This window comes from Phyllostomus hastatus, unplaced genomic scaffold, assembly GCF_019186645.2.
Source record: "Phyllostomus hastatus isolate PE091 unplaced genomic scaffold, TTU_PhHast_1.1 phas_contig_17, whole genome shotgun sequence".
Taxonomy (NCBI): Eukaryota; Metazoa; Chordata; class Mammalia; order Chiroptera; family Phyllostomidae; genus Phyllostomus; species Phyllostomus hastatus.
In genome coordinates, this window is record NW_025333664.1 from 6,080,001 (window position 1) to 6,107,501 (window position 27,501).

At 50.3% G+C, this 27,501-nt stretch overlaps 1 protein-coding gene across 3 annotated transcripts in view; it reads right to left on the minus strand.

Moving 5' to 3' along the window:
* TSHZ2 (teashirt zinc finger homeobox 2) overlaps positions 1 to 25,609 on the minus strand; it is a 403,707-nt gene extending 378,098 nt beyond the window's left edge. For all 3 annotated transcript variants that reach the window (XM_045833061.1, XM_045833060.1, XM_045833059.1), the window contains exon 1: positions 24,760 to 25,609. In XM_045833061.1, coding sequence (XP_045689017.1) covers positions 24,760 to 24,799 — 40 coding nt within the window. In that variant the 5' untranslated portion in view covers positions 24,800 to 25,609. The remainder of the gene's footprint in view (positions 1 to 24,759) is intronic.
* Between the last annotated feature and the right edge of the window lie 1,892 nt (positions 25,610 to 27,501).

Consider the following 27,501-nt stretch of genomic DNA (forward strand, 5'->3'; position numbering starts at 1 on the left):
TGTCTCAGAATAGCAACAGTAATTATCAAATCGTTCCCCACTTTCCACTCCTGGCTGAACGGCAGTGCCTCGGAGACTTCTCCACCGAACCTCTGAACCCATCAGCGGTTCCCTCATCTGTCTTTCTCCGTCGGCAGCGCGCAAGCACAGGAAGGCTGTGCCTTGAGCTGTAACGAACCCTGGACGCCCCCCAGCTTGGGTCGGGATCCCCCCAGGAAACTTTCCATAGCATCAGAGTGCCGGGAGAGGCCTCAGGAGACGGAAAAGCCCTAAAACACAGGGCTCTGAGAAACTCAGACGCACGGGATATCAGACTTGGACTTGGATTAGACTTAAGTCCCTGCTTGGCTCCCCCTTTTCTTAGGTACCTTCAGTGCTCCTGTGATTCTCGCTTTTTCCTGTAAACCCCACTTTCTGGCCCCGAAGACCAATGTGGATGCTTTCTCCCTCCCCTTCACAATTTCTGTTTTATCTCAAGACTATCTGTACTGTTACTTGTCTTCTCCAAATTTTTTTCCAATGGGTTTTCTTGTTTTTCTTTACATTGGATTCAGCAACAACAGCCACGGAATCATGAGGTTGAGGTACCAGCTACGCTTCCCCTTTCTAATGCACAACCAATGAAAACCACAATTATTAACAAAGCATGCTTGCTCTACCTAAAATTATCTTGCACGTGAGCATCTTACGCGTGTAACAAGTTGGAAAGCGACACTCTGGAACGGGGGGCAGCAGCTTTTCTGGGGGGGACAGACAGACAGCCAATACTGCAGGCCTTGCGAGGCGGAAGGCAAAACCCAGGACGCTAGGTAGGTACTTACGTAACATGGAAGCAGAATTCCCACATGCTTTTCCCCAAACATGAAAACTGTGAAAGCCTTTCACCTCACAAGGCATAGGAAAACAGGAGGTGGGCTGAATCTGGCTGCGGGGCCATCTCTGTCAATCCCTGCTCGGAATCATCTATCTGATACTTATTTGAACTGACTGCAATTTCCATAGCGAGATGTGAAAAAAAACTTACAGGATGGTTATGGACATGAAGTAGTTGGCACGAAGCAATTACTGGGTGAAGACTCACTGTGGTTTTTGTCTTCATCATTATTATCACCATCATCTTCTCTCTGGATGAGTGCTCCACCTGACACACAGTAGGCACTCAGGAAGGGAGAGATGGTGTTATTTCAACTGGTTGGACCGGTGTGGTCTTGAACTACACAAGTCAGACTCAGCTGTGGGATTAGCGTTAAAAACTCAGTGCTGAGTCCCACCTCTGGAAACCCTAACTCTGAAATTTGCCCGAGGAATAAGCTGAACACGTGGGTTTTCCTGAAAGTTCTGGAGGGGATTCTGGTGATTCTAACCACAGGTCTGCAGCTTAGAAAGGCCATAATCTGCACAGCAGGGTCAGAATTGCAGTCCCTATATGGGCCCGTTTGCTCTGCTCTGTTTTATGGTCACATACAACACAGATAGTGCTCAGCCCCCTTTGTAAATAGTGACTCCAACAGTGATGTTAAATGAGCATCTATTATGTGCCAGACTTTGAGCTAGGTGCTGAGGCTACAGCGGGGCAAAGGAAGCAAAGGCCCTGCAATACCGCAGTCTCTCTCTCCCTCACCTTCCTTCCCTTTGCCGGGCTGGCTCTCTCTCCTTGGCCCTTTTCGTCATCTGGCATCTTAAACGTGTGTTGGCTCTGCTCCAGGAGAGCAGGGGCCGCATGCCTCTTGTTCCCTGTAGTCCCCAGAGCCTGCAGCGGTGCTCAGCACGCAGTAGGTGTGTTCGATGAAGACTCACCCTAGCGGGGAGACTAGGGGACTCTGCCCCTGTCAGAGAGCCACGCTGACGGCCAACCCCGGGCGGAGCCTGTCACCAGCCTCCGTGGCGTTGGAGCTGAACACGGAGCACGCCCTCTGGTCCGTTTAATCTGAAACCCCTGCTTTAAGCCTCAGTCCATTCATTCATTCCTTTATACAATGTATACAGTGTTGTGAGTGTTAAATAAATGGGAGAATGCCCAACGTGTGGACAGTGTTTAATAAGTAGGAGCTCTGCTGTGTTGGTTTTCTTATCACTTGGAGTTAAATAAAGAGAAGACAGTTCCAGGAATTTTCTGGCAATTCCTAGAGGGATAAACTGAGTAGCAAGTAATGACAAGAGTCCTCATTATATAGCCTGATTGTACGCATCTGCCTGTGGGACGAGTCTCTCCAGAGCTTCTACCATGTACTGGACACCACTCTGGGGCCTCAGGACGTGGGGGTGACAGAACTCGTGGCGACCCCCAACCAACCTCAGGGAACTTCCTATCTGTGGGGAGAGGGGCAGGGACAGATGGATGGGAATCAGACAACCCAAGAATCATAAAACGCCAACCCTGACACATGGTACTTTCACGCCAATGCTGGGACGGGGCTGGGTGTGACCTAGTCTGTAGGGTCAGAGAAGGTCTCCTTGAGCAAGACGAGAAGTAGATGAAGGTGTTGGCAACAGCAAAGGAAGGAAGAGTTGGGGGGGCGGGTGACAAGGCCAGAACAAGGCCAAGAGAGCGAGCGCAGGAGGAGAGACTGGGAGGATGTGGGGTGGGGCGGACAGGTGGGCGAGGCCCAACCACGCAGGGGCCTGCGGGCCAACACTTGGACAGGTGATGCGTGCAGCGGCCCCCCTGGGTGTCCCGTTAACGTGCTGATTCTGACTCGGTGGGCCTGGGGTGGGGCCTGAGAGATAATCACCAAATGTGCTGCTTCTGTCCCATGGAAACTCTCTTTGCTTGGGTGTTGCCATTCAGAAACTCTGGAAAGGACAGCCCACGTGTGATTTTTAAAATCAAGCTAGGCTGGCAAAAAAGAAACACATATTTGCATTTGTATTTACGTACATCTACACGTGTACACAAAAACTCTCTCGAACGCAGTAGTAGCCACGCGGAGGTTTGAAATGGAATCTCACAAACACCAAACCACCTCAAATTCCACCACGGAACGGCTGTGGGATGGGATGCTTTTGCTGTTGCCGCAGGTGCCTGAAAACACCCAGGCGCCGCTGTCCAGAGGGACTAGACTATCTCAGGACCGCCAGGCCGCTGGGCAGGGCCGGTCCTGCAGGGGTGGGGACTGCCCATGGCGGCGGCTGGCAACAAGCCGGTGAGCGGGGCGATGCTGAACCCGCACTGGGGGACGCAGCGGGGGGGAGGGCCAGGCCCCTCACCGTGCCCCCGCCTGCACAGCACCTTCCGTGCGTCCCTCCCAGGCCTCCTGCCTGTCTTCCTCAGACAATCTGGGTGACAGATACGGGTCCAAGAGAACACTGCCCTTGTAAGCAATCCCAGCTGCTCCCTACGAATGTCCCCACTCAAAGGTTGCATGCCGCCCCCCATGCCTGCAGCTCAATTTAATTACTTACCTCTGCCGCTCTAAATCAAAGGTGGCTCCTATTAAGTATAATTACCTTTGCCAGCAGCTTGTATAACACACTAAGTGAGGGGCTACTAACCAGGAACGGATTCTACAGAGCATTAGGGATGCCTCAGACTAAATTAAGGGCAGCCAGGACCCGCAGCTCCAGACCCACGCATACATAATTCAGCCACCAGCAAAGGTGCGCTGCAGGTAGAGGGTTGCACGCACAGACGTGTAAACACGGTGTTCCCTTCGCATGTGTCAGCAGCCTAGCAACACGCACCACCATGCAGAAGAATAAGCTATAAGGGGAAAGCCTTCTCAAACCTTGAATGCACAATACGTGTTGCTATGTCGGTTTTTCTGCAAGAAAGCACATTGCCATCCAACCAGCTGAGCAAGCGCCACAGATGATAAAAGAAATCAGACAAACTCCCAACTTTCTCGGCCACCACGAAGTCCGTACTTTACCAGCTTTCCTGCCCCGGGAAAGCAGGGGCAGGACACCACGCGGGTTAACTCTGACACAGTCATTTCTCTCCCGTTCAACCCCACCACATCTTTCATTCCTGACATAACACAAACACTTTTTTTTTATATCATGAGCATCTTTATCATTTCAGGCTCGTCAATTCCCATTTTGCCTAATTGATAAATAAATCAAAACCTGAAAGGAAATGAAAGTCGCCAAGAAATGTCGGCCCCAACCAAAAAGACGCTACGGCGAGCTGGACTTCGAGAATGTGGTTCTTCGAATCCTGCGGGTTTCTTCTAGGGGTCGTGCTCCCTGCCTCCAACTTCCACTCCATAGAAGCCTGTTTATGAAGCTTTGTGCCCAGAAACATAAACGCAGGCCTCAAAAGAATGTATCTCTTGGGCCGGAGACATTAAACATTGCTGCTGTAGTAGTTCACAGCCACCACCTTAACTTTTACTGAGCACTTACTGTGTGCCGGGCATGCCTTAGGCAGACTGTGTACACGATCTATGTAATCTACTGGGCAACCCCAGCTGGTATCAGGGGATTGTTTTTTTTAAGTAAGAAATCAGAAGGTCCTGGCTGGCGTGGCTCAGTGGACTGAGCACCAGCCTGTGAACCAAAGAATTGGTGGTTCGATTCCCAGTCAGGGCACATGCCTGGATTGCGGGCCAGGTCGCCGGTAGTGGGTACATGAGAGGCAACCACACATTGATGTTTCTTTCCCTCTCTTTCTTCCTCCCTTCCCCTTTTTCTAAAAATATGTAAATAAAATCTTTTTTAAAAAGATTTTTTAAAACAGCAATCAGAAGGTGAAATACCTTGGCGATGGTCAGACAGGGGGTCAATAGCAACCCGGACTCGGACCTCTGAGCTCAAAGCCATTGGTTGGACCCTGTAGAGCACAGAGTCTAAAGGCCCTGCCTTGGCTGGCCTGATGCCCACGCTCTCTTATTTTGGTGATACGCCCTCGCTGTCTCGTCTGCGGCACTGGGCACCCATGGACAGCCCGGCCTGCGACCGGTTCAGGGAGGGTCGTGCAAACCCACTTTGGCCAATGCAAAACCGGGGTGTTTGCTGGGGATCCTTTGAAGGTGCTGCTCTCTTCTGCTGGAATCGCTAAGCCAGACACTGCCAGGTAACCGCTGTAATCACCACGTGTAGGGCATCCGACTGGAAAGGGAGGAAGGCGGAGTCCGAGAGAGAGACCTGCCGGGGTCCCAACCCCCTGGTCTATGTGACCACAGGTGCGGAAGCTGGCGCTCAGCTGAGTCACACGGTTGATGTATTTATTACTTGTCACGGCTGCAGCAGGATCCGTCCAAAAAAAAACTGGCTCTGGGGTTAGGTACTGAGTGCGGCCGTGGGGTCAAGCACACCTGGGTTTAAACCCTGCTTTCACTATTCATCTGCTATGTGAGCAAACCACTGACCAGCTCTGTGCCCCTGCCCCCTTGTCTGGAAAACGGGGGTACGAGTGTGTGGCGACCCCTCAGTTGAGAGGAAGGTTAAATGGAGTCAAGTGCACGGCACGGCAGGGGTGTCCAACCTTCTCAGGACAGATAAGAATGTGGCCCAGCACAGATCGTAAATTTACTTAAAACCTTTTTGTTGCTCATCCGTTTTCATCAGTGTGTGTGTATTTAATGTGTGGCCCAAGACGACTCTTCTTCCAGAGTGGCCTGGAGACACCAAAAGTTTGGACCCCCCTAAAGCGCCTGGGACAGCACCTGGCATGGAGTGGATGCCGGTGATGTCAACGAGTCTGATTATGGTTATTTCCGGGAACAAAAGAGAGCAAAGGGTGATCCCCTGCAGGGCCGTGGCGGGACGTAAAAAGGGCCCAGAGTGGCCAGTCGGGGGTGAATCTGGGAACCTTTGCAGCACGTCGTTGCTGCCCCCAGAGCGGAGCCGGGCTGACGCGCAGGGAAGAAGGGGCCCGGGCTCAGGAGGGTGCGTCAGAGGAGAAATCGGGGAACTGTATCGCTAGTGAACGTGTCGGGGGGCTGCCTGGGGTAAAATCAGGGCAGATCAACTGTGAGATCCAGAACCACACAAACATACCAACAGAAGTGAGTTTGAGTTCCTTAGTAAATAAATCATAGAGCATCTTCATCCGTCCATGCATCCATGCGTCCAATCATGCGCCCATCCATCCATCCATACATCCATCTATACATCCATGCATCCAACCGGCCCATCCAACCACGCATTTATCCATGCATCCATGCATCCATCCATCTATACATCCACGCATCCAACCAGCCCATCCAACCACACATTTATCCACGCATCCTTCCATCCAATTGTCCAGTCATCCATGCACCCATCCAACCTTCTCTCTCCCCTCCTTGTCTTTGTTCTAGGTGCTCTCTTACTAACTCTGAAGACAGGGCTGCGCCTTGTATATCCCTGCAGTCCTAGCCCACGGCATGACGTCTTGAAAATAACAGAAATTAACAAGCATCTGTCCAATGAATAAAAGATTGACTCTCAAATACACACACTCCTTTCAAGGAACTTACCTCCCACAAATCAGTGTGACCCACCTGGCCCTCCTTCCCTCACTCAGGTCCTGTGTCTCTTTCATGTTATTCCTGGAGCGAGCTCTGTGCTCTGGAAAACCTACCAGGCGGCATCGGTGCTGGCCCGGCAAAGTTTCAAGTTCAAGCCCTCACCACGTAAATTTTCCTTTGCCCCTCAGGAAGCCAGGGCCACCTTTCCTTTTTATTCTGTTTTCCTTTCATAGAAAATTAAAACATTTCAGTGCACAAATGGGTTTGCTGGGGTGGGGCAAAAGGTTTACAGCGGTGAGTACGCAACGCAGAATTTATTCTTGTACTACTAGTTATTAACGATTGCGTTACTTTCCGTACAAACAGCTGTAAGCCTACGTTTGCCCCACCCTGCATCTGTCTCAGCCGTTGTTTGCATGATGCAAGAACTGTAGGAAACTCTTCCTCCTCTTTTCATTAACTTTTTTTTCTTTTAACAAAAGAGGCCGTGGGTTTCCATTGCAACTGTCTCATCCTGGGAGACTCCCCAAGAACTCATTCAGTGCCTTCCCTCCACGGCCCCAGAGCAGCTCCAAGTCCGAGCCTGAGAATTCCGATTAGAGACCCAAACACGCATTCCTGCTTATTTATCGGCGTGGGGTGGCAGAGTTGAAAGTTAAACCAAAGAACAAAACTTGTCTTGAGGACTCGGCTCAGGGGCCTGTGGTCTAAACTGAAAAATCAGATCGCTGTTTTAAAAAACAAGAGAGAGAAAAAAGGGAGGAAAAAAAAGAAGAAAACACCTCACACAGAGCATTGTTATACATTTGAAAATATCTCCATGTTCCCGCAATGGTCTTCTCGGAGCACTAACGGGTCAGTCCACAGGAAATGCAAGAATGCGTTACAGTTTAATCAGGGCACATAAAACACTGTCTAGAATGTTATGTTGCCCGGGGGAATGCACGGAGCAGGGAACATTTACAAACTCCAGGTCAGTCTCCCCATTACATCACTGTGAGAAAGAGAAATTTATGAGGTTAAATTATATGGATGTTATATATTGGAACTATGAGCCCATTCCCAAATGAGAATGTTGGCTGAAATGGCCAGATTCCCTGAGAGAAATTTCTGAGTCCTTCTATTGCTGATGTTTTTATGGTAACTTTCCACACACAAAAAAAGTGAGGACCTGTTCTTTGAAGATAATGAAATGAATAAAAAACGAGAAGTCAAACAAAAAAACAAACTAAATTCCAACAGAGAAAGCACCTAAAGGAGTTACTTATAGTGTTCTCCTCTGGAGATGATGATACAGAAGTTATTTTGTTGAACTCACTCGTGATTTATCCGATCTATTCCTCATCTAAATGATTGGAAACACAGATGTTGATGCTATAACTTTGCTTCCAGTAAATAATTCCTCAAAGGACTCACATTTGTTTAACCTTAGTCACAAGATGATAAAACTTATTAAACATTTATGGAAGGAGCAACCCAATTTTGTTGGTTTATGTCTTTGGCAAGTTGGGAAACTCACATTCCCAACTTTTCCACCTTCCTTTCACCTCCTTACAGGAAAAATATCTTCGGGGACGTCCCCGTACCTGGGTGACAGAGACTGTCCCCTGCCTTCCTTATTTCTCCTCCTGCGGCTGTGGTTTGACAGTAAACAGAAGGGCTGTCATGCTGGTCTCGGGGAACAATAATTAAACCAAAGGGACAGCAGAAAGGTGCTCCTGTGGGATCACAGAGGAAGAATAAACACCCCACCAGGGAACTGTTTTCTTAGCGCTGCAAGCCTGCTTCTGAGATAAGCACGCATTCACACGTGAACCCACGCCCGCGTTTGGCCATCCCGCAACATTTGCTAAGAACCTACTATGGTCAGCCCTGTGGGCGTGCCTGACCTGGGTATCCAGAGGTTCCAAAGGCTCCAGGAACCATAAATAACCACTTGTTCATTCATTCATTCATTCATTCTTGTATTCAACCAAAGCACCTACTGTGTTCCAGGTGCAGCAGATACAATGGCCCCATGATTTGGCAGCTGAATCCCTGACATGGAGAAGGAAACAGGAACTACAACGGGGTGTAGAGCCCGCCTCCTGTACTATCGTCTGTCACAGACAACTAACTTCCCCATCTAGTGCTAATTTTCCTGTGCAGGGGTCTCGGTGTGTGGTGTGACCTCTTGTGGCCGCCACCAGCAGGGCAGGGGCGGTGCCACAGAGGCTCCCCGGGGACACACACTGTGGCGTCGCCTTCGTGGTCACGGGCAACCTCCCGGGGAGCTCTGCGGTGCATCTCAGCCCCGGCAGCAAGGTCTGCATGGACCGTGTCCACCGCAAACACGAAGTCCACGTGTCAGAGCTTTTGACCACTCCCTGCCCCGGGCACACGTAGTAACACCCACAACATACCTCAACGAGCTGTACCTGAAACGTGCTCACATCCACCACACACACAGTATGTGCGTGTTCACAACTCTCACCCTCAATGCAACGGACCCGCAGGGCACACGCACGCTCTGGGGGTGATGCTGGTCTTGGCTGGGCAAAGCATCTGGTACCACGTGAACCCTCTGAACCAAGGGGTGTGGTCTTATCAAAGGTCCCCCCCTCCAAACCAGGCAGTGCCCCTGCATACGTGTCTGCTAAAGTGCCCTTAACTGTTCCAGGCGTTAAACTCCAGGGCTCACTGGTGTTCATGATTCACCTCGTAACACGGCCAAACAGAATTCTCTTCCAACCCCACCCACCCACACTTGACACCCCACGGAGCTCCGGCCTCCGTGAGGCACAAGCTCTCCAGCTAAGACGTTCCATCCGTGACGAACTGAGCACAAACGCAATTCCTTTTGTTCCCCACGCTTTCCTTTTCATTCCTCTCTGTCGCCCACCCCAGCCCAGCCCAGCCCAGCCCAGCCCAGCCCAAGGCGGCGAGCGACAGTTTTCCTGACGTTCCTGGAGTCCAGCCATGTTGATCCCTGGCCGAGTCCCACGCAGGACCGGGGTTACTGACGCATTTCACTAACGCTGAGTTTACTTACTTCAAGCAGACGTTTGGCAAGTGCCTACTAGGTGCCAGTTAGCCCGTTAAGTTCTTGGTGGGGGAGTGTGCGTCTCAGTGAAGGCACCACAATGTTCCACATATGAGATACTAGCTGTTCGAGTGCCCTTTATTTTTCTCAGCCGATGCTCTCGCTAACTGCAGGAAAACCTCAGAAGAGTTTTTCTCTATGTAAATAACTTACATGACAACTGTAAATTCTCCCAAGAATATGCAGTATAGAACTATGTGTAACACTGAAAACTTTAAAATATGCTAAATGCCTATTAACAAAGGAGTTGATAGATGAGCAAAAATATACATGCTTAAGATGGAATATTATTGATACAAAGCATGTAAATTGAATTAGCTCTATTTTTTAAAATCTAGTTCTCTTTCTCTCTCTCGCTTTACCTACCTACCTACCTATCTACCTGTATACAGAGTGATAAACCAATTTCCAAAATATACTGTGAAACTATTATATTAAAAAAATTAAACATATATAAAAGTATAATAATGCTCCAAGCTACATATACACATGCAGGTACAACTATAAATAATGAAAGATACACACACCAAATCTTAACAGTGCCCATCTCTGGGGAGGGGGTGACAGGGGAAATAATAACACTTGCAGAACACTGCACTAAGCAATATTCTAAGTACCTACTAAGTATCCATTTTTTAAATCCTCATACGGTGCTTGGAAATAAGCATTCTCCTCATGCCTGTTCCATGGACTGAGGCTCAGAGATTTTAAGTTTGGTGTTTAAAGAGGACTTAACATGATCTGCAAAGTTTAATTCCTTTATATCTGAAATTTACTGATCAAGTGAAATAAGCTCATCTTATTATAGTTCTTCCTTCCATTCCATCCGATTGACTATTTTCATGCAATATTAATAAAGAAAAGATTTATGTTAAAGACAATAAAATAGGATGATAATTTCATTCCATTTCTCATTAAAATAACCTCAAATCAGATAGCTAGGCAGTTTGCCAAACTTATATTATTACAAAGGTTCCTTTCAAAATGCCACTTATGTTATGGGACTGGAAAATGGTGTAGCCACTACGGAAAACAGTACAGAGCTTCCTTAAAAAGTTAAAAATAGAATCGTGATCCAGCAGTTCCACCTCTGGGTACTTATCCAAAGAAAATGAGAACACTAATTCAAAGAGATTACGCATGCCGACGTTCACTGCAGCAACATTTATAGGAGCCAGGATATGGAAGCCACCTAAGTGTCCCTTGATAGACGAATAGGTAAAGGTGTGGTCCCTATATACCACCGAATATTACTCAGCCATTAAAAAGTAACACAATCTTGCCATTTGCAGCAACGTGCAAGGACCTGGTGGATAAAATGCTAAAGGCAATAGGTCAAACTGAGGAGGACCAACACGGTATGAGTTAGCACACACGGCATCACAAAAACAAGACCCATCAACAGGACAAAACCGAAGCAGGCCCCCAGAAACAGGACACATGTGGACAGTCGCTGGAGAGGGGAGGCCTTCAGGGATGAGCAGGTGGGTGAGGGGGCTTCAAGGGTGCAAACCTCCAATGATAAAACAAGTTTCAAGGATGTCATGCACAGCACGGCCAATGTAGGCAGTAATACTTTCATAACTTCGTGCGGTGACAGATAACTAGTCTTATCGCGGGGACCATTTGGTAAGATACATCTCTGATCACTGTGATGTACATCGGAAACTAATAGGATAGTATGTCAATTATACATCAATAAAAAAAATAACATGCCCTGGCTGGCATAGCTCAGTGGATTGAGTGCAGGCTGCAAACCAAAGTGTCGCAGGTTCGATTCCCAGTCAGGGCACATGCCTGGGTTGCAGGCCATGACCCCCAGCAACCACACATTGATGTCTCTCTCTCTCTCTCTCTATCTCCCTCCCTTCCCTCTCTAAAAATAAATAAATAAAATCTTTAAAAAAATAAAAAAATATTACCCATATTTAAAAAATAACAACACAAAATAGCAACCCCCTCCTCAACACCACCAACTGAGAACTACTGTTGATTTGTTTTGCATGAAAGACCCTATCATGATTTCCGTCGTGAGCAGCATGTCCCCTCTGAGACAGGCCCTCTTGAATTAAGAGGCCATCTTTTTCCTTACTTTTTCATACCACTTAGAGTACCCATGTAAATGTTACCTATAATTGCCTACTAACAAGTAAGGAACACCGGCCCAGACCCTGGCCATAGGTATTTTGAGGGACGCTGAAGGGGACGGCTGTCAGGTGGCTTTGCATTGCTGGGAAAAATGACGGGGCGCTGTCCTCGCCCGCGGCCTGTGGTCCTGAGGGCTGGGAGGAGCCAGGCCTGCCAGGGGCGTACAGGGAGCGGAGGCGCAGCGTCTGCCTTCGCCACGCAGTCCCAAAGATGCCGCAGGAAGCGGCGAGTGCGACGGCTTGCGGAGACACCCCAGATGGGCAGTGTTTGGGGGTTATCATGGGCTTTTTCCCACTTCTGTTTAACGATACCGGAATGGACTTGTGAAAATACCTCTGTGGAAAATGCGAGAGGTTTTGAAAATCCTATTTTGTTTTTTGTTGTTTTTTTTTTTCATCTTTGTAGTCTCAACTTTTAAAGATGGTGTTCAGGAATTTAGATAAGCAGGATGGATGAGGCTCTTTTATTTACTTTTTGCCTTTGACACAATTGGCTTACTTGTACTTGAAAGAAATGCTAAACTTCAGTTCATGCCCTTGAACTCCACGTATCTGCACTAGACTGTGAGCGTTTATTTACGTGACTCTTTGCTCTGAAACATTAAATTTTGGGGAGCGGAAACAAGATGCAGTGTGAGGGCGTGGACTCTGAGAGGCAGGCTCGGGGTTCAGAACCCTAATTCAAAGCCTGTGTGATCTCCACGCCACCTGAAGTGCCCAAACCCTAACTTGCTTGTCTATTTAACAGGGCGAACATAATCATAATCATAATGTCCGCCTTATGCAATGTTGCGGGGAGACTGTATGCGAATGACCTGTCTGTTCTCGGTGGATGGCAAGTGTCAACCACCATGTGCGTACGTCTCGGTTCAGTGTTATCCAGGCCGATAACCAGTAGCTGCTGTGACAATGACTGTTATCAGTATCCTCACTTCTATCACATTCGCCCATGGAGGCACAGATGCTCGAGAGAGAAAGGCCTGGAAGTCTGATTACTGGGCAGAAGCAGGGAAGAGAGACGGAATCCAGGAGGACAAAAACAAAACAAAACAAAACAGGAGGAGGAAGCACTGAAGTAAGTACGAGAAACACAAGAAGGATAACGCGAAGGTGGAGGGGTGCCAAGAAGGGAGCCAGGTTTTCTGCTCTGCCGTCGAACACGGTTTCCGGAATTTTAGAGAGCGCAGGAAATAAAGCCCCAGCGCTGGGGGGTCCCTTTTGCTAATTCCTCGTCTCTCGGTTCCGGCGCCCAGGGTGCTAGCTGGCTCCTCAGCTGGCAGAGGCCCCGTTCCGTATTCGCTGGATTGCTTGTCTCTCCCCTGCTCCACTGAGGGGTGCTCTGGGCCCCAATGCCTGGTGCTGTGACCAGGTAGGTAAGTGCATAAATGGATACATTTCTCGGTTGAAATACATTAGAGAAAGTGTTCCCCACCATTCCTGCAAACACAGGTGGTTGCCACGAGAGAGTGGGCGTGGAAAGAGAGGTTACTTATATTTTTTATGTTGACTAAAAGCAAAAAGTGAAAATGGACTTCGCAAATAGTTTTTGAAATATGTAAGTACTTGAGCATTTGGTGGCGGTGGGGGGGGTGTGAAGAGAGAAGGAGAAGAAGAAGAAAGGAGTGGGGGGGAACTTGGATCCCCCCCATACATCCTGTAATTCAAAGCCACAGTGCATACTTAATATGCAGATTCGGGGGCCTCGCCCCATCCTGTGGACTCCCAACTGCTATAGGCTCTGGCCTGGGGATCAGCAGATTTGCATTTTGACGTGCTCTCCACTCGAGGGGGATACCTAGAGGGGGATACCGATCGAAGGCTGAGAAGGTTCGCCCCAGATGCAGAGCCCGACCATCACTTCCGGCCCTCCCGTCCTGCACACTTCCCCGGGGGCCCGTCAAGCCTTTCCCGAGTCTCTCTCCGATATCCTGGGAGGGGAAGCTCCTTCTCATTTTCAACGGTTTCTGAAATTTTAACGAAAGCCTCCCTTTTCCGGGCGTCGCTCCGACCCGAGTGTGACTTGGCGGCCTTTGCTCCCGGCTGCCTCGCCCGCCCCGCGCCCTGCGCAGGCTCCGGGCGTCCCGAGCGTCCTCCCATCCCGTCATCTGCCCCATCCTCATGGTTCGTGCAGCATCCTGCCCCCCGACCACTGCTCTCCTCGTACATTTCCTCCTAACGACTCCCTCTTGTACTTACTCACATGTTTTTATTTTAAAATGAACATGCACGCCACTGCAGTCAGTGGGAAACCGGCATCATTTGCCGTAAATGATGGCAACAGCACAATGAAAACCCGGGTGTTATTATTTTTCATGGGATACCGTTGATTGCTCAAGTCTCTAAATCTGAGGTCTGCTCGTTCTGATAAACAAGCGCGAGAGAGGTGGTTAAGACAGGCTAACACCCCCGTGAGGCTTTCTTACCGATTAAATCAGGGGGGCTGACCCGGTGTTCAAAAGGGGACGTTGTTTTCACCTTGGGCCCGACTGGGCATTACTGAAAACTATCTATCACCGCAGCAGGGCCACGGAGGTCCAGGGTGGGCTTGCCTTCCTCACTGGGACATCGCACAGAGCTTTGGTGGGCTCGGGGAGAGGGGAGAGCCACGGGGGCTCCCACTGGAGGAGGCGATGTCTCCCCTTAGTGATCTCCAACCCTTCTTCCCTGACACACACCATCCGCTCCCTGGGCTTTCCCACGGGGACTCCTGATAGCCACGTCACCACCATGTATGCCGTCCAATCATGTTTAATGAGCACCAACCATGTGACAGACTTTGTGGGCATCAAACAAGTAAGACATGAGATCTCTTCGAGGTCACAAGTTGAGAGTCACGGGGGTGATTTCAGGAATCAGACGTTTACTGAGCACGTACTGTGTATGGGACATGCTATTTTGCAGGCTCTGCTGGTGTTGATACTTTGCTCCTCCCAAGAACCCAAGGGGGAGTTTTTAGTTTTACTGGTGAGGAGAGGATTACTAACTGGCTATTACTAATACTACTACAGGATATTACTAATATTCTGAGTAAAACGTCTTAACCGCTTACCAGGAACCGGGCACTGGGCTAAGCACGTTATCTGATTTGTCTCAGTGAATCCTTGTACAGACCCGAGGAGAAGTGCTTTCAGTGGGTCTGCTTTGCCAGGAGGACGCTGAGAGTCTGGGGCCGGGGGGGGGGGGTGAAGGTGTGTGGGTCACACGGCCAGGGTATGAGCCCCTGGAGAGAGATGGAGCCCTGACTGCCTGTCGGGGTCGCCCCTTGGCCCTGACGCTGTGCTGTCCAGGGGGGAGGGGAGGAGGGTGAAGAGAGGAGGCCAGGGCTCCAGAGGATGAGCTTTGAAAAGAGTGGCCTCTTCCCTTGGGTAGTTATTCTAGAATAAGTGCAGCTCTGAACACTTCCCCTCATTTCCGCTTTGGCTCGGAAAACCATACGCTGACACTTCCCAGGAACCCCCTAATACATAACAAGAGGAGAGAAGTAAAAGAAAGAACAAGAGAAAACACGGATAGGATAAACATAGATTTTTCTTTTAATGTATAGCTTTCTTCCTTGACAGTCACACCACCTGCAGTTCTGCACACATCTTGTCTACCTTTGGACCACGTCTCCCAACGCTTCCGCCCCCGGCCTGGCCAAGTCGTCACCAGCTTTTGGCTGGGCCGGTGCCAGAGCCACCTACGTGGCCTACCTGCTTGGTTCCTGGCAAACAAGATGGCAGCCAGAATGACCTTGTACAAATCTCAGTCGACACTGGCTCTCTCTGCCCCTTGTCCTCCAAGGCTCCCCGGCTCAGCTGGGGCCTCAGCTCCTGACTCCAGTTCCTGCCCCTCTGTCCTCGCCCGTCACCCTCCCTCCCTCAGCTCCAGCACCCTGGCCTCCTTGCTGCTCCTCCAGCCCTGGCCCCGGCACACCCCAGCCCTGCACTTCCAGGGGTGCCCCCCCACCCCCACCCCCGAGAACTGCACTCGTCTCCCCGTACCCTCCTTTTCCCCTCTTGCACATACCACGCCCTGGCATGCCGTGACACAGGTATCTGCAGTGACACAGATATCTGCTTGCTTGTTGGTGACCCGTCGGCCACACTACATGTAAGCTTCCGGAAGGCAGGCACGCTGTCCGCTCTGCTCGAGGCTGCAGGGCCAGCACCCCCCACAGTACCTGCTGCATGGCAGAGCTTCGGGAACGTTGGCAAATACGGGTTCTAAGGCAGGCAGCACAAATTCCCCAGTGTTCCCTGAGATTCCAGTTCTCTTTGTCCTGAGATACGCCTTCACAGGCACCAGCCGGCCTCTCTTCCTGCCTCGCCCAGGCACTTGTCTGAAGGTGGCAATTAAAAAGTGAAGAAGGCGATCCCGGGGAAACAGCCTGTAGCCTTCTCCTATTAGCTTAACAGCCCCTAAGCGGTGCAGCCGGGAGCCTCAGGGGATGAGCACCGGTTAGCGAGGTGAGGGAGGGGGGGAGGCTGGGAGCTCTGGAGGCTCGGGAAGGAAGGCAGAGCACCTGCAGGGAGGAGAGGGCCAGGCTGACCTCTGACCCCCGACCCCAGGGTCAGCAATGCTCCTCCATCCCAGGGTCTGGGGCTTCCCAAGGAGTCTACAAATTCAGTCATCGGCGAGCACTGTCTCTGAGATGAAGAAACACTGTTGAATGCGAGAAGGTGAATCACCGCTTCAGCTGGAGGCAGGGGATGTCACGATGAGGGAAACACAAGTTTGGGACTAAAATCAGAGGCTTTGGCAGTGATGGTCCCTAAATGGATCAACATTCAAAGTGCAGCTCTGATCACGGTCGGTACGGAGATCTGCCAAAAATGGTTAGATGTGCAAGAGAGGTCCTTATGCTTGCAAGTAATTCATTAGTATACAAAGTAATACAGTAATTAAAGTATTTATTCATTCGCTTATTTACAGCCTCATTTATTCATTCATCAGGAAATATTTATTTAGTGCCTAATAGGTACCAAGGACTAATTCAGGTGCCTAGATTTCTCCTGGCATTCCTACAGAGAAAATATAAACAAACAGACCAAAAAAAAAAAAGGGAAAGAGAATAAAACCGTTTCTTTTTTTAAACAGAAAGATGCAGCGTAAGTGCCAGGGACAGCACCATGGGGTTTCATCGACATCCCATTATCTCACTGTCACACCACCACGTGAGGCGAGCGGTCATGTCCTCGTCTGACAGATGGGGACACAGAGGTGCGGCAAGGTGGAGGAACTCCCCCGAGGTAGGGAGGAGATGCGACTGGACCTCAGATTCGCCTGGCTCTGCACAACTGCCCTTCCTCAGCCCCACCGGCCCCATCCCCCCAGCACTGGTCATCCCTCCATAAAGGCTGGGCACGCGTTCTGATTGATTGATTGATTGATTGATTTCAGAGAGAGAGAGAGAAATTGATTTGTTGTTCTACTTATTTATGCATTCATTGGTTGCTTCTCGCATGTGCCTTGACCCAGGATTGAACCCGCAACCTTGGCGTATCCAGACGATGCTGTAACCAACTGAGCTACCAGTCAGGGCCTGAGCATGTGTTCCTATCTCCTGGTGACACCTCTCCCACTTTTAACATCCTACTCGCCATCACTGAGGGGCTGGGCAAGTCCATTGGCTGGGCCAACACGCCCGAGCCCACAGCACCTCTGAAACACACGTGCCCGCATTCTGCTAGTAACCCAGTGAGATCACGTGGCTTCCCCCTTGAGCCCCTCCCTCCGCATCCTGGCGCGCTTAGACTCAAATCTCAAAGACCGAGCATGACCCACCACTGTCCACCTCTCCTACCCCATTTCCTTTTAATTCCACATTTTACTTCAAGATTATTGCAGACTGACCCACAGTCATAAGAAGTAACTCAGAGACATACCGTGTACCCCGCAACCCGCTTCCCCTAACTGGGTCGAGATCTATAGTACGGTATCACCAGGAAGAAGTTAACACTGATGCAATTCACTCAGATTTCGCCAGGTTTGTGTGTGTGTGTGTGTGTGTGTGTGTGTGCGTGTGCACACCCGTGTGTGACTAGTTCTATGAAATGGCATCGCCGGTGTGGGCCTGCGGGTCCACCACCAGAGTCAGGATGCAGAACAGGCAGTTCCGGCACCACCGGCGTCCCTCCCTCCTCCGGGCCTTGCGCAGCCACGCCCACCTCCCTCCGAGGCCCCGCCCCCGTCCCGCCCTCACTCAGAGGCTGGGCTGAGCTGGCTGTTGGAGTCCCTAACCCCCGGCGACGTTTGGCAACCTGTTCTCATTCTCTATACTTCTGTCATTTCAAAATGTTCCATAAAAGGAATCGTATCATATCCTATGTGATACCTTTCGGAACTGACTTTTAAAAATCAGCATAATCCCCTTGAGATGCATCCAGGTTGCTGCGCCTACCAACAGTTTTTCCTTTTTTTTTTCTTTCTTTTTTTTTTATTGCTGAGTAGCATTTCAACACAGATAAAAAGGTAGCTCTCTGTTAGAAGAGCAAAATCCAAGACAAATGCCTTCAAATATGATTCAGGTATTTTTTTTCCCCCATGTAATTCCTCTAAGCTAATTATCTCTAAAACTTTTGCATTGTGCACTTTCCTGTTGTTAAGTGTCGCTAAATAATACTGATGTATTAATAATAGGATTGCCTAGCCGTGCCTCCTGAATTTTAATTTCTAAAATTTTAAACAGTTTCAGGCATCACAGAAGAGTTGACGATGCCCAGAGGAGATGGTTTTTTTTTTTTTTTTTCCCCCGGAGGGGGAATGCAGAAAGATCGAGAGCCGCCACCATGGGCAATTCCGCGTGGCTATTTTAATGGCTTTCAAATCCCTCCGAATTCTTTAATCATTTCACCCATGAAGCTGGCCTGGAAAACAAATATATCAGCAATTCCCACTTGCATCTCACATTTCTTTTCTGTGCATCTGCCTCTGTAGACGGTGCCTCCAGAAAGGACCCGGGTCTGACACCCTCGCGAGGGCTTCCCTGACGAAATGAGCCACGGGCTGACGCCCCCCCCCGCCCCGCCCCCGCCGGCCCGAGAGGCTCGTTAGTGTCCGCGTGAGAGTGGGAGCCATGTGCCCGCAGAGACGCGGGCCTGGCCGGGGAGTTGCAGGCGCGCTCCGGAAGTGAGGGTCGGGGCTGTGAAGCCCCGATTTTTATGACCACTTCCGCAAGGCCCAGAACGGCTTCAGGCTCACTTTAAATGCTGTGCCTTTTTTTTTGTTTGTTTTTCATGAAAAAAGTTCCTAAAGCCAGTGACTGAAAGATCAGTAGTAGGTGGGGAAATAAGAACAGAAAAGAAATTGTAAATCCAGGGAAAACAGTGTGGTCTGATACAGGCCTGCAGATACACAGCATCTTTCCTCCCTGCGGTACCCAGGTGGGAGCCTCAGCCACGTTACTGTGTGGTTCCTTATGTGGTTAGAATAACTAAGCTCCCTCACGGGCCAGGAGCTGCTTGCCAAAGGTCACCCTAAGGAGCAGGAGAATTCCTAACTTGAAATGGAACTTACAAAACTTCCAGTAAGGAAAAAAAGAAATGCAAACTGTTGCAAAGGACTGAAAAAATGGAGGTGAAAGCCCCTTCCAGGATGAGCAGGCGGCAGGAAGGAAGTGGGGGAGATCTCCCTGAACACACGACAGAACAGACATTCTGTAGCTATCACAATATTAGAAGATGAAAATACATCTCTCCCAAAGAAATAAAAATATAACAGCGTTCTCAACCCGCGAAGCAATGAAATTATTTGTGTGCCAAGCTTCTTTTAATACCACCGTGATTTTTTTTTCTTTATAAAAGTCGCTCAATTTGATTGTAATTAAAGAGGTAATGAAAAGCACTGCTTCAGGGAAGCGACGCAAGACATTCTCTAACTGTTAGTTTAATGTATTTCCAACTGACTCGGCATCAAACGAAAATGATACTCTGTGTATGCCTGGTCTTAATATAGAATTTGTGAGGCAGTTCTGTGCTTTTGAAAGGGAACTTGGGGGGGCGGGGGATACAGGCATCGCCTTTGAAATAGTGGCTGAGTCTTCCCAGACCACGACATACCTAAATAAAATTGATAGTACAGATGCAGTGATGGGAAGGGAGCTGCACTCTGGGTATTTAACTCGGGCCATGGCAGCTAGTGACAGGCCCAGCCCCGACGGGAACGGGGCCTGGGTTTACTTCCTGGCTGGTGTCCCTGAGCTCAGCCACAGGGATGGGCAGGAGCACGTCCTACCAATGGCCTTAAATAATGCCAGGCTTGGCGCCCCTTTAAAACCTGCTCAGCTGCGAGTGCGGTCCCCACACCACCGGGAAGGGAACCAGACCACCCCAGGTAACATCCAGTTGGAGAAATTCCTTCCAATGAGTGAGGAGGCAGCTGCGGGGGAAGGAGAGCATAACCCTTCCTTGGAGAAGGTGACAAAAGGCAAGAGGCTTCCAGGGACAGATCTGCCGCAGATGCCTCGGAGGTATTTGTTGGGCGTGAAAGTTTCCCCAAGGGTAGCAGTGGCATCGAGATGGCTGCTGGGAGAATTAATGCATAGCCTGGATGAAGAATGATTCTACTGCCCTCAAAAGTAGGCTCCTAGGTCCAACCCCCAAGCCTCAAGGAGAGTTTCATCGTGGAGAAGTTCCTGAGAGTCCCCCCGCCCCACCTTACCTGCCTTCCTTCCACTCGAACTCCCTGTCACTTGCAATCTGCTGATTAGGGTTAATGTATTGTGTCCTGATATGGCAGATTAAAAATGAAATCAATAAATGCCTAAAACAAATGGGCTTTTGAAATGTCCCATTCAATCCGAGTCTTTAAGGGTGAAGTGAGAGGTGGAAGAAGGAAATCGAGGGGGGACCGACCGGGGAGAAGACCACTTAAGTAATCAATTTCCATCCCAAACACTGGGAGGAGGATGCGTTTTTAAGGTATCTGTCCTTCATTTTTTTTTCTCAGGGATCTGCCTTAAATAATCAGAACAGCCCGAAGAGTTGATGCTGTTCTGAGCCCCTGAGGGGGGGTGTGTGTTTATTATCTCCATCATAAATTCTGCTAAAAATCATACTGTTTGGGTAAGTGAAGGGGTCTAGAGCATGTGGTCGTTAAATCTCCAGGATAGCAACTTGCCTTTCTGAAGTTCTGTTTAAACAAAGTGAGAGGTCCAGAGTCCCTTCTCCACCACCCCACCCCCGACTTCTTTTCTCTGGAACCTCACCCCTCGTGCCCATAAATTAAAGGTAGACTTCCCCCTGTGCTGCCTGTCCCCTCCCTGCCCGGAGACCTCCCCGGTTAATGCAGTCACCGCTGCCATGAGGTCGCAAGGCAGCCCGCTCTGGCCATCTCTGCGCCCCACCGCAGGACTCAGAACTGTCCCTGCTGAATATGCTTCCCATGTAAATAACCTGTGCTATTAAGGTGCAAATTGCAACTTTTAAGTAATGATTGCTAATAGTCTACTGTTTACTGCCACACAAGGACATTCATGCAAACAAAATCTGCATTATTCATCTCCATGTTAAATAAACAAAATATAAATGGAGGGAGCTGTTCTTTCCTGCCAGACTTTTCCGAGATCTGCGTTGTCAGGTAGCTTTTGAGAGTCGGCAAGAAGGAAACATTTCAACCCCTCTGGGTGAGCAGGAGCAGGCTCCTACCATTTACACACACGTTAGATATTCACGTGGAGACGATCCCCAAAGATTCTGCATTGAATCGCAACCGGCTGGCATTATATAAAAGCGATAGTTCGGGGTGGTGAGATAAAATATGTATTGCACATGTGTGTATAAGAGACCACGATGGATGGTCGAACACAGAAGTGGTGGTGTACAAGCCTACAATTGCACATTTTTAACTACTCTGCATCCTGGAAAATACAAACAAATCTCAATCTGTTCTGGTTTGTTTTACCTTTCTGCCATTTTCTCTATCGACCCTAAAATGGATAGGGGGGAAGACGCTGGTGTAGAGAACTCTGCAGTTTTTTGTTGTTGTTGTTGTTGTTGTGTTTTTTTTTTTTTTTTTTTCACAAACCCCTGGGGTGCCATAGGCTGCTCTCTAAACTTTTTTTTTTCTTGCCCGAAGTAATAGTATGGGAGCACAGCACAGCTTCAGAAAGCCAGGGGGAATGGCATTTGGGAGGGAAATGTTCTGGCTTCGCTGTTTCCTTAAAGAGAACTGCCTACCTCACATTTCTCCTCTTCCAGAGGGGGAGAGGTGTAGCACACAGGGACTAAAATCTCCCACCACTTGTAATACCTCTCGTGCAGGATATCTGGATAACGGCTTTATCAGAAAGTTCTCTAATTGATTCCTTGAAACATGGACCTTAAAACTAATAACGCAGAGGAGTCAAATTGCCTCGAACAGTTCTTGGGAGAGACAGTCCCAGCTCTGATTCACTTGCAGGCTTTTTCTATCTTACATTATTCATTAATCAAGCCCGAAACAAGCTTTCAGCATCAGGCCATGGGAATAATTACTTACAGTTGTGCATCGTGTTTAATTTGAAGCCGTGGTGGAAGTGAGGAAGGCCACGCTCCTAGAACCCACCTTTGGCATTGCCCTGGGTGTTAACTGGCTAAAGAATCCCGAAGTAGCTAACTTTCCTCGGGAAGCACCACCTCGGCTAAGCGGGGCTCGGCATCGATGACTTCAGAGGAGAGAACCATCGCGTGCAAAAAAAAAATACCCGCTTTATTAATACGTGAGCAAATAAATACCCCAAGAGGAGCCTCATTGTGCACGGAATGAATTATTCCCTTTCAGCCTGACGACGGTTTCCACTTCTTCAGCGAAAATATCAAGAGCCGTGAAAACAAACATACAAACACACGAGGAGCACAATAGGCTGGAAAACTGAAACTAGAGTCACAACTTTCTAACACACACACACACACAGGCACCTGGCAGTACACAGGCGAGCCAGGGCCAGGAGGAGATACCGGCCTCATGAAAAAGGAGCTGATTTAAATAATGTGATACGGCATTCTGGGCCGTCCACCTGGACCCTCGCTGATCAGAAAACAATGCTCATCAGAGTAGTGCAGTTCTGAGCAAGGCACTTTTTGTAATGAGCTTACCAAAGGAGACATGTCCAGTCGTTCTGGTAATTTAAATTACTGCCTAGTTGTTGATGGCCTTTACCGGAACAACAAGAGGGGGGGAGAAAAAAAGAGTAATTTTCAGGGCAGTATCACTTCTTGCTGGACTGTTGCCCAGGGTTCTCTTTTGGGACGACAATGAGGGCGTTATCTCTAATAATCTAGCTGCACTCATACTTCCGCTGCCAGGACGAGACAGAGCAGGCTTACTCTCCCTGAGTCTGGAAGGCCAGGGTGCACTCCTAAGCTGTCAGATTGCAAGGCGATCTAAGTTTTGTTTTTTTTTTTAAATAACTGGGCTCCATGTCGAAAGAGACAGGGATAGGAGGCAGGAATTGTTTTCCGAAGAGGGAGAGTTGGGAAGAGCACACCTCGCTGCCTGGGCCAGTCCTGAGTATGCATGGTGCTGAAGATATTTTAATTCTTTTGCTCTGGAGGAAACAATTGGAAAACACACGGATCAGAGCTTTGTCCATGATATTTCCGCCTGCGATTGCAAGCAGTGCACACGCGGTTTACGGAAGCAATGCCGCGCTCAGAAGGGAAGATAATTGTGGGTATTTCTAAGCACATGTGCTGCCATTCGGGCTGGAACCGGGCCACCATGGAGGCTGAGCTTGGTGGTCCAGCCTGTTCAGGCACAGACACCCACTTTGCCCAGATTTGTAACTAACTTTGGATTTGTGCTGAGGGCGGCTCTGCAAAGTTTATGAAACTGCTCCACAGAACTTCTCCCTCACGCCTCGCGCGGGGCTGACACAGAAGGGAACGTGGTGGTGGTCGGCTGCCCAAGCCCAGCCTTTCTCGGGGGGTGGGGGGGGCTGCCCAGAGCAGGAGGGCAGAGCGGGGGGGAGACAACTCGAGCTTTTTTGCTAAAGCCCTGATTCAACGAAAGGACACAAAGAAATAAAAACGCCCACATTAAAAGCCAAACAAGATAATAATTGTGCATGTCTGAATCCAGAGGGCCAGGCTTGCGTCACTGGCACTCTTGAGTTACCATGGTGAGTGATTTATTGATATATATCAAGAATGAATAGATCAAAGGCAGCGAGATGACAGGTGATCAATCAAATGTCAAATCAAAACTAGCAATCAAGTGGAAAGCTGATTTTTCAGTGGGTGGGTCTGGCAGGAGAAAAATGAACTTTCATATTACACTTCCGAGAAACAAAACCCCAGCATACTATTAAAAAAGCAATTAAGCAACCCAAAAGGAAAAAAAAATCCTTTAGAAGGTCTATTGTACTGATCCATTAACCTGTTCCTCTCTTGTTGTTTTTTTTAGGGGGGGGCTGGCAAGTGAGGATTCAGATGGGGTAGTCTTTAGCATATAAATCAATTTACAAAGTTTGCAACTCTCTCTGGGCAAAGAAACACCAGAGCTGTTTCAATGTTCTGCGGGGCATTCCCCCTCCCCTCTTTTTTTTTTTTTCCAAGAGAAAGGAGAGTGTTGATTAGATTTCCAAACGCGGATCCTTTTAGCAAACGTATTCAAAGGTTCGTGCCTTTTCTGAAGTGGTTTTTTCCACCTTGGCGATCTAAGCTGAACTCCCACAGCTCGCCCCAAAGCCAGCAGCCGGCAGCCTGGGCTTGGGCACGGCTCACACTTCAGCGCCCCAAACCCCAGCGAGAGGAAACACGGTCACTCCAGGCCAGAAGCCACTGGCACTGGCCACACGGAGGGATGAGGAGGTGAAAGGACTGTCTCCCTCCTCCGCACCCCAAATCCTCAACCCAACTTTGGCCCAAGAAGCAAGAAACAGACCGGCAGAAAGTTAGGGGTGGGGTAGAGGGTAGGGGAAAAAAAGTTGAAGGAGGGAAGGCTCAGGGGGGATAGCTACCCCCACCCAACCAGAGCCGGGAAAGGGGAGGATTTGGGAGACTGGAGAAGGCGAGAGAGGATGGGGTTCTCTCATCGGGGCAGAGAGGGACACCCGGAATGACTCCCCCCAAAGCTTGGGGGTGGCATCCCGGGGCGGCCGGGGCAAGGAGGGCAGGCGAGGGGCTCAGGGCACCGAGCAGCCGGAGGGGCAGCCCCGAGACGGAGCCGGTTCTCTTACCTGCCGCCCGCTTGGGTGCCTGCTGTTTCCTCCTTGGCATCGCTCAACTTCGCTCCAGTCCCACTTCTGGCGCCCCAGCCCCGAGCCGCGCGCGGGGGCCCGCGGTCTCGCTCGCCTGTCTGGGTCTCCTCCGCCTCCTGCCCGGTGGCTCCTAGGGCGTCTCTCGGCCTCTGTCCCCCTGACGATCCCCCCTGCAACTGCTCCACCACGGGCCGGAGACCCCCCTCTCCGGACGGCAGGGGTGGCCGGTGCCGGCTGGTTTGAAGTAGAGGTTGGCTGTGCCTTGTTTGTTTGTTTGTTTTGAAAATTTTTTTCCTCTCTTTCTCTCTCTTTTTGTTTTTGCTTTTTTTTTGGAATTTGTTTGTTTGTTTGTTTGCTTTTTGGTGACTGTTGAGACACTTGATTTCTTTATTAAACATCCAAGACCGGATTCGGATGCAAGGGACGAGGGGCGCACACGCGCCGCACGCACACGCGCGCGCGGAGATAAGGAGGAAAAAAAAAAGGCAATCCCGGGAAGGTAGTGGTTTCTTCTTCTTTTTCTTCTTCCTCCTTCTGCTCTTTCCCTCCTCCTCTTCCTCCTCCTGGCCGATCTCTATGGCGGATGCGCGCTGGGGGGAGAGAGAGAGATCACTCACGGTAGGTTTCTGGCTGCTGTCAGATCCGCGCCTGTGAGTGATATGCAAGAGGACAGAAGAGGGTTTGGGAAAGACAGAAAATCTGGAATTCACTCACTCACACACTCACACACACAGACACACACACAGACACACACTCACACACGCACGCACTCTCGCTTCCTCTCACACACACTCACACCCCCCACATATGCGCACACACACACTCACACACACACAAGACAGGGCGAGGCGATGCCAGCAAACATCGATCCCGCTGAACAAACTGAACATTAACAAACTCCTCCTCCTCTCCCCGCGACCTGATGACAGGGAGAAATTTACTCCCCAGCCGCAGAGCGCCAGGCAGAGGGAGTCTATTAAAGGGACAGTGTCCCACCAGGGAGAGGGGCTGGGGGCGGGGACCGGGCGTGCCACCCCTGCTCCTGCTTCTTCCTGCGCCCTCTTCCCCGGGGTGAGGACGTGCCCACCGGCGCAGGGACCCCCCTGGGGGAGGTGGTGAGAAGGGAGGGGGTGTGGGAGAAGAGGGGGCAGGGTGATGGCTAAACTCGGTGCTGGGAAGGGAGCTGCAGGGGGCCAGACTAGCTCACCAGCAGGGGCCATTAACGACATCAGAGGGGTGAGAACTTAGATTTGCTTTGAACGGGGGAGAGAGAGGGCACTTTGTCCGGTGATGACCTCCACCCGCTAGGTCTCCCAAGCAGCCCCTGGGGATGTCCTCCCCACCCCCTGAAGTTTAATAACGTCCCTGTGCCTCCCCTCCTCTCGCCAGGCAGTGGATGGCCACAAAAACAAAAATCTCCCATCAGCCTCCTTGAGAGTTTCATCACATACATTTCTCTTTGCTTTGTTTAAATGGCATTTATTGAGCACCTACTATGTGCCTGTTCTGGAGACACAGCAGCATGGAGAAAGGGAAGAGCCTGGTCCTCTCAGTGTTTGCGTTTTCAAGGGGGAGCAGACTGGTCATCCTGAGCATCCAGTCATTGCTTAAATGTCACTTTCTCCTGGAGGCCCACCTTGCTTAAAATTTCACACCCCCCATTCCCCACGCCATTCCTCCATTCTTCCCGTTGTGTTCGCTGTTCCGCCCCGAATGACGGCAAAGAACAAGGCACAGACGGAGCGCCCGACAAGACGGTGGCTGCAGGAATGGAAAGCAGACAAACGAGGTAACTTCAGCGCCACAAGCTCCGTGAAGATGTTGAAACCGGCTTCCGCGACCATGTCTGGGGGAGGGGGAGGCTCTGGACTCACTGCGGGAGGGGTCACTCAAGGTGACACAGGCTGGACCCGGCATCCGGTTAGGGAGCCCTTCTCCGGGCCAGGTGCTTCCCAGGTGCCAGGGACAGGTCTGAATGAAGACCCTGCCCTCCAGGAACTCTCGCTCCAGCGGGACAGGCTAACAATTAAAGGGGCAAGAGCTGCGTACTGGGGCGAGAGGTATAGTCAGGAGGGTAATTCACCCGGCCCTGGAGGGAGGGAAGGTGGTTGCCCGGCAGGGCGTCCAGAGGAGGGCCAAGGCAACACTGAGTCCTAGATACAGAGGTACTGACCAAAAGGGGGCGCTCACAGTGATGCCTTCCTCACTGGTCTAGTGGGCAGGCTCAGCGGGGTTTCTGCTTCCTGCCCCGAAATCCCCAGAGGCCTTGTTGAGACGCACCTTCCCGGGCTTCACCCTAGAAAAGATGTTCTACCTCCGGCACTGTTGGCACTTGGGGCCCCATTCTGGGTTGTGGGGGCTGTTCTGTGCAATGAAGGATATTTAGCTGCATCCCCAGGCTCCACCCACCAGATGTCCGACCCTTTCCCCCCAGAGTGTCAACCAGAGCTGTCTCCAGACACTGCCCGAGGTCCCCTGCGGGGCAAAATTGCCCCCGGATGAGCGGTACTGCCCAAGACTTTCCGAGTCAGAAACCTCTGGCTGAGGGGTAGGGACCTGCTGTTGGAACAAGCAGTCCCCACCCTCCCAAGTGACTCTCCCGCTCACCCCAGTTGGAGAACTTCTACTAAAAAAGCCTTTGTTCTTTTAGAATCAGACACGCCCAACATGGTATCTGTAATAAAGCCAACTCGGGCTTAGATGTGAATGTAATTTAGGAGT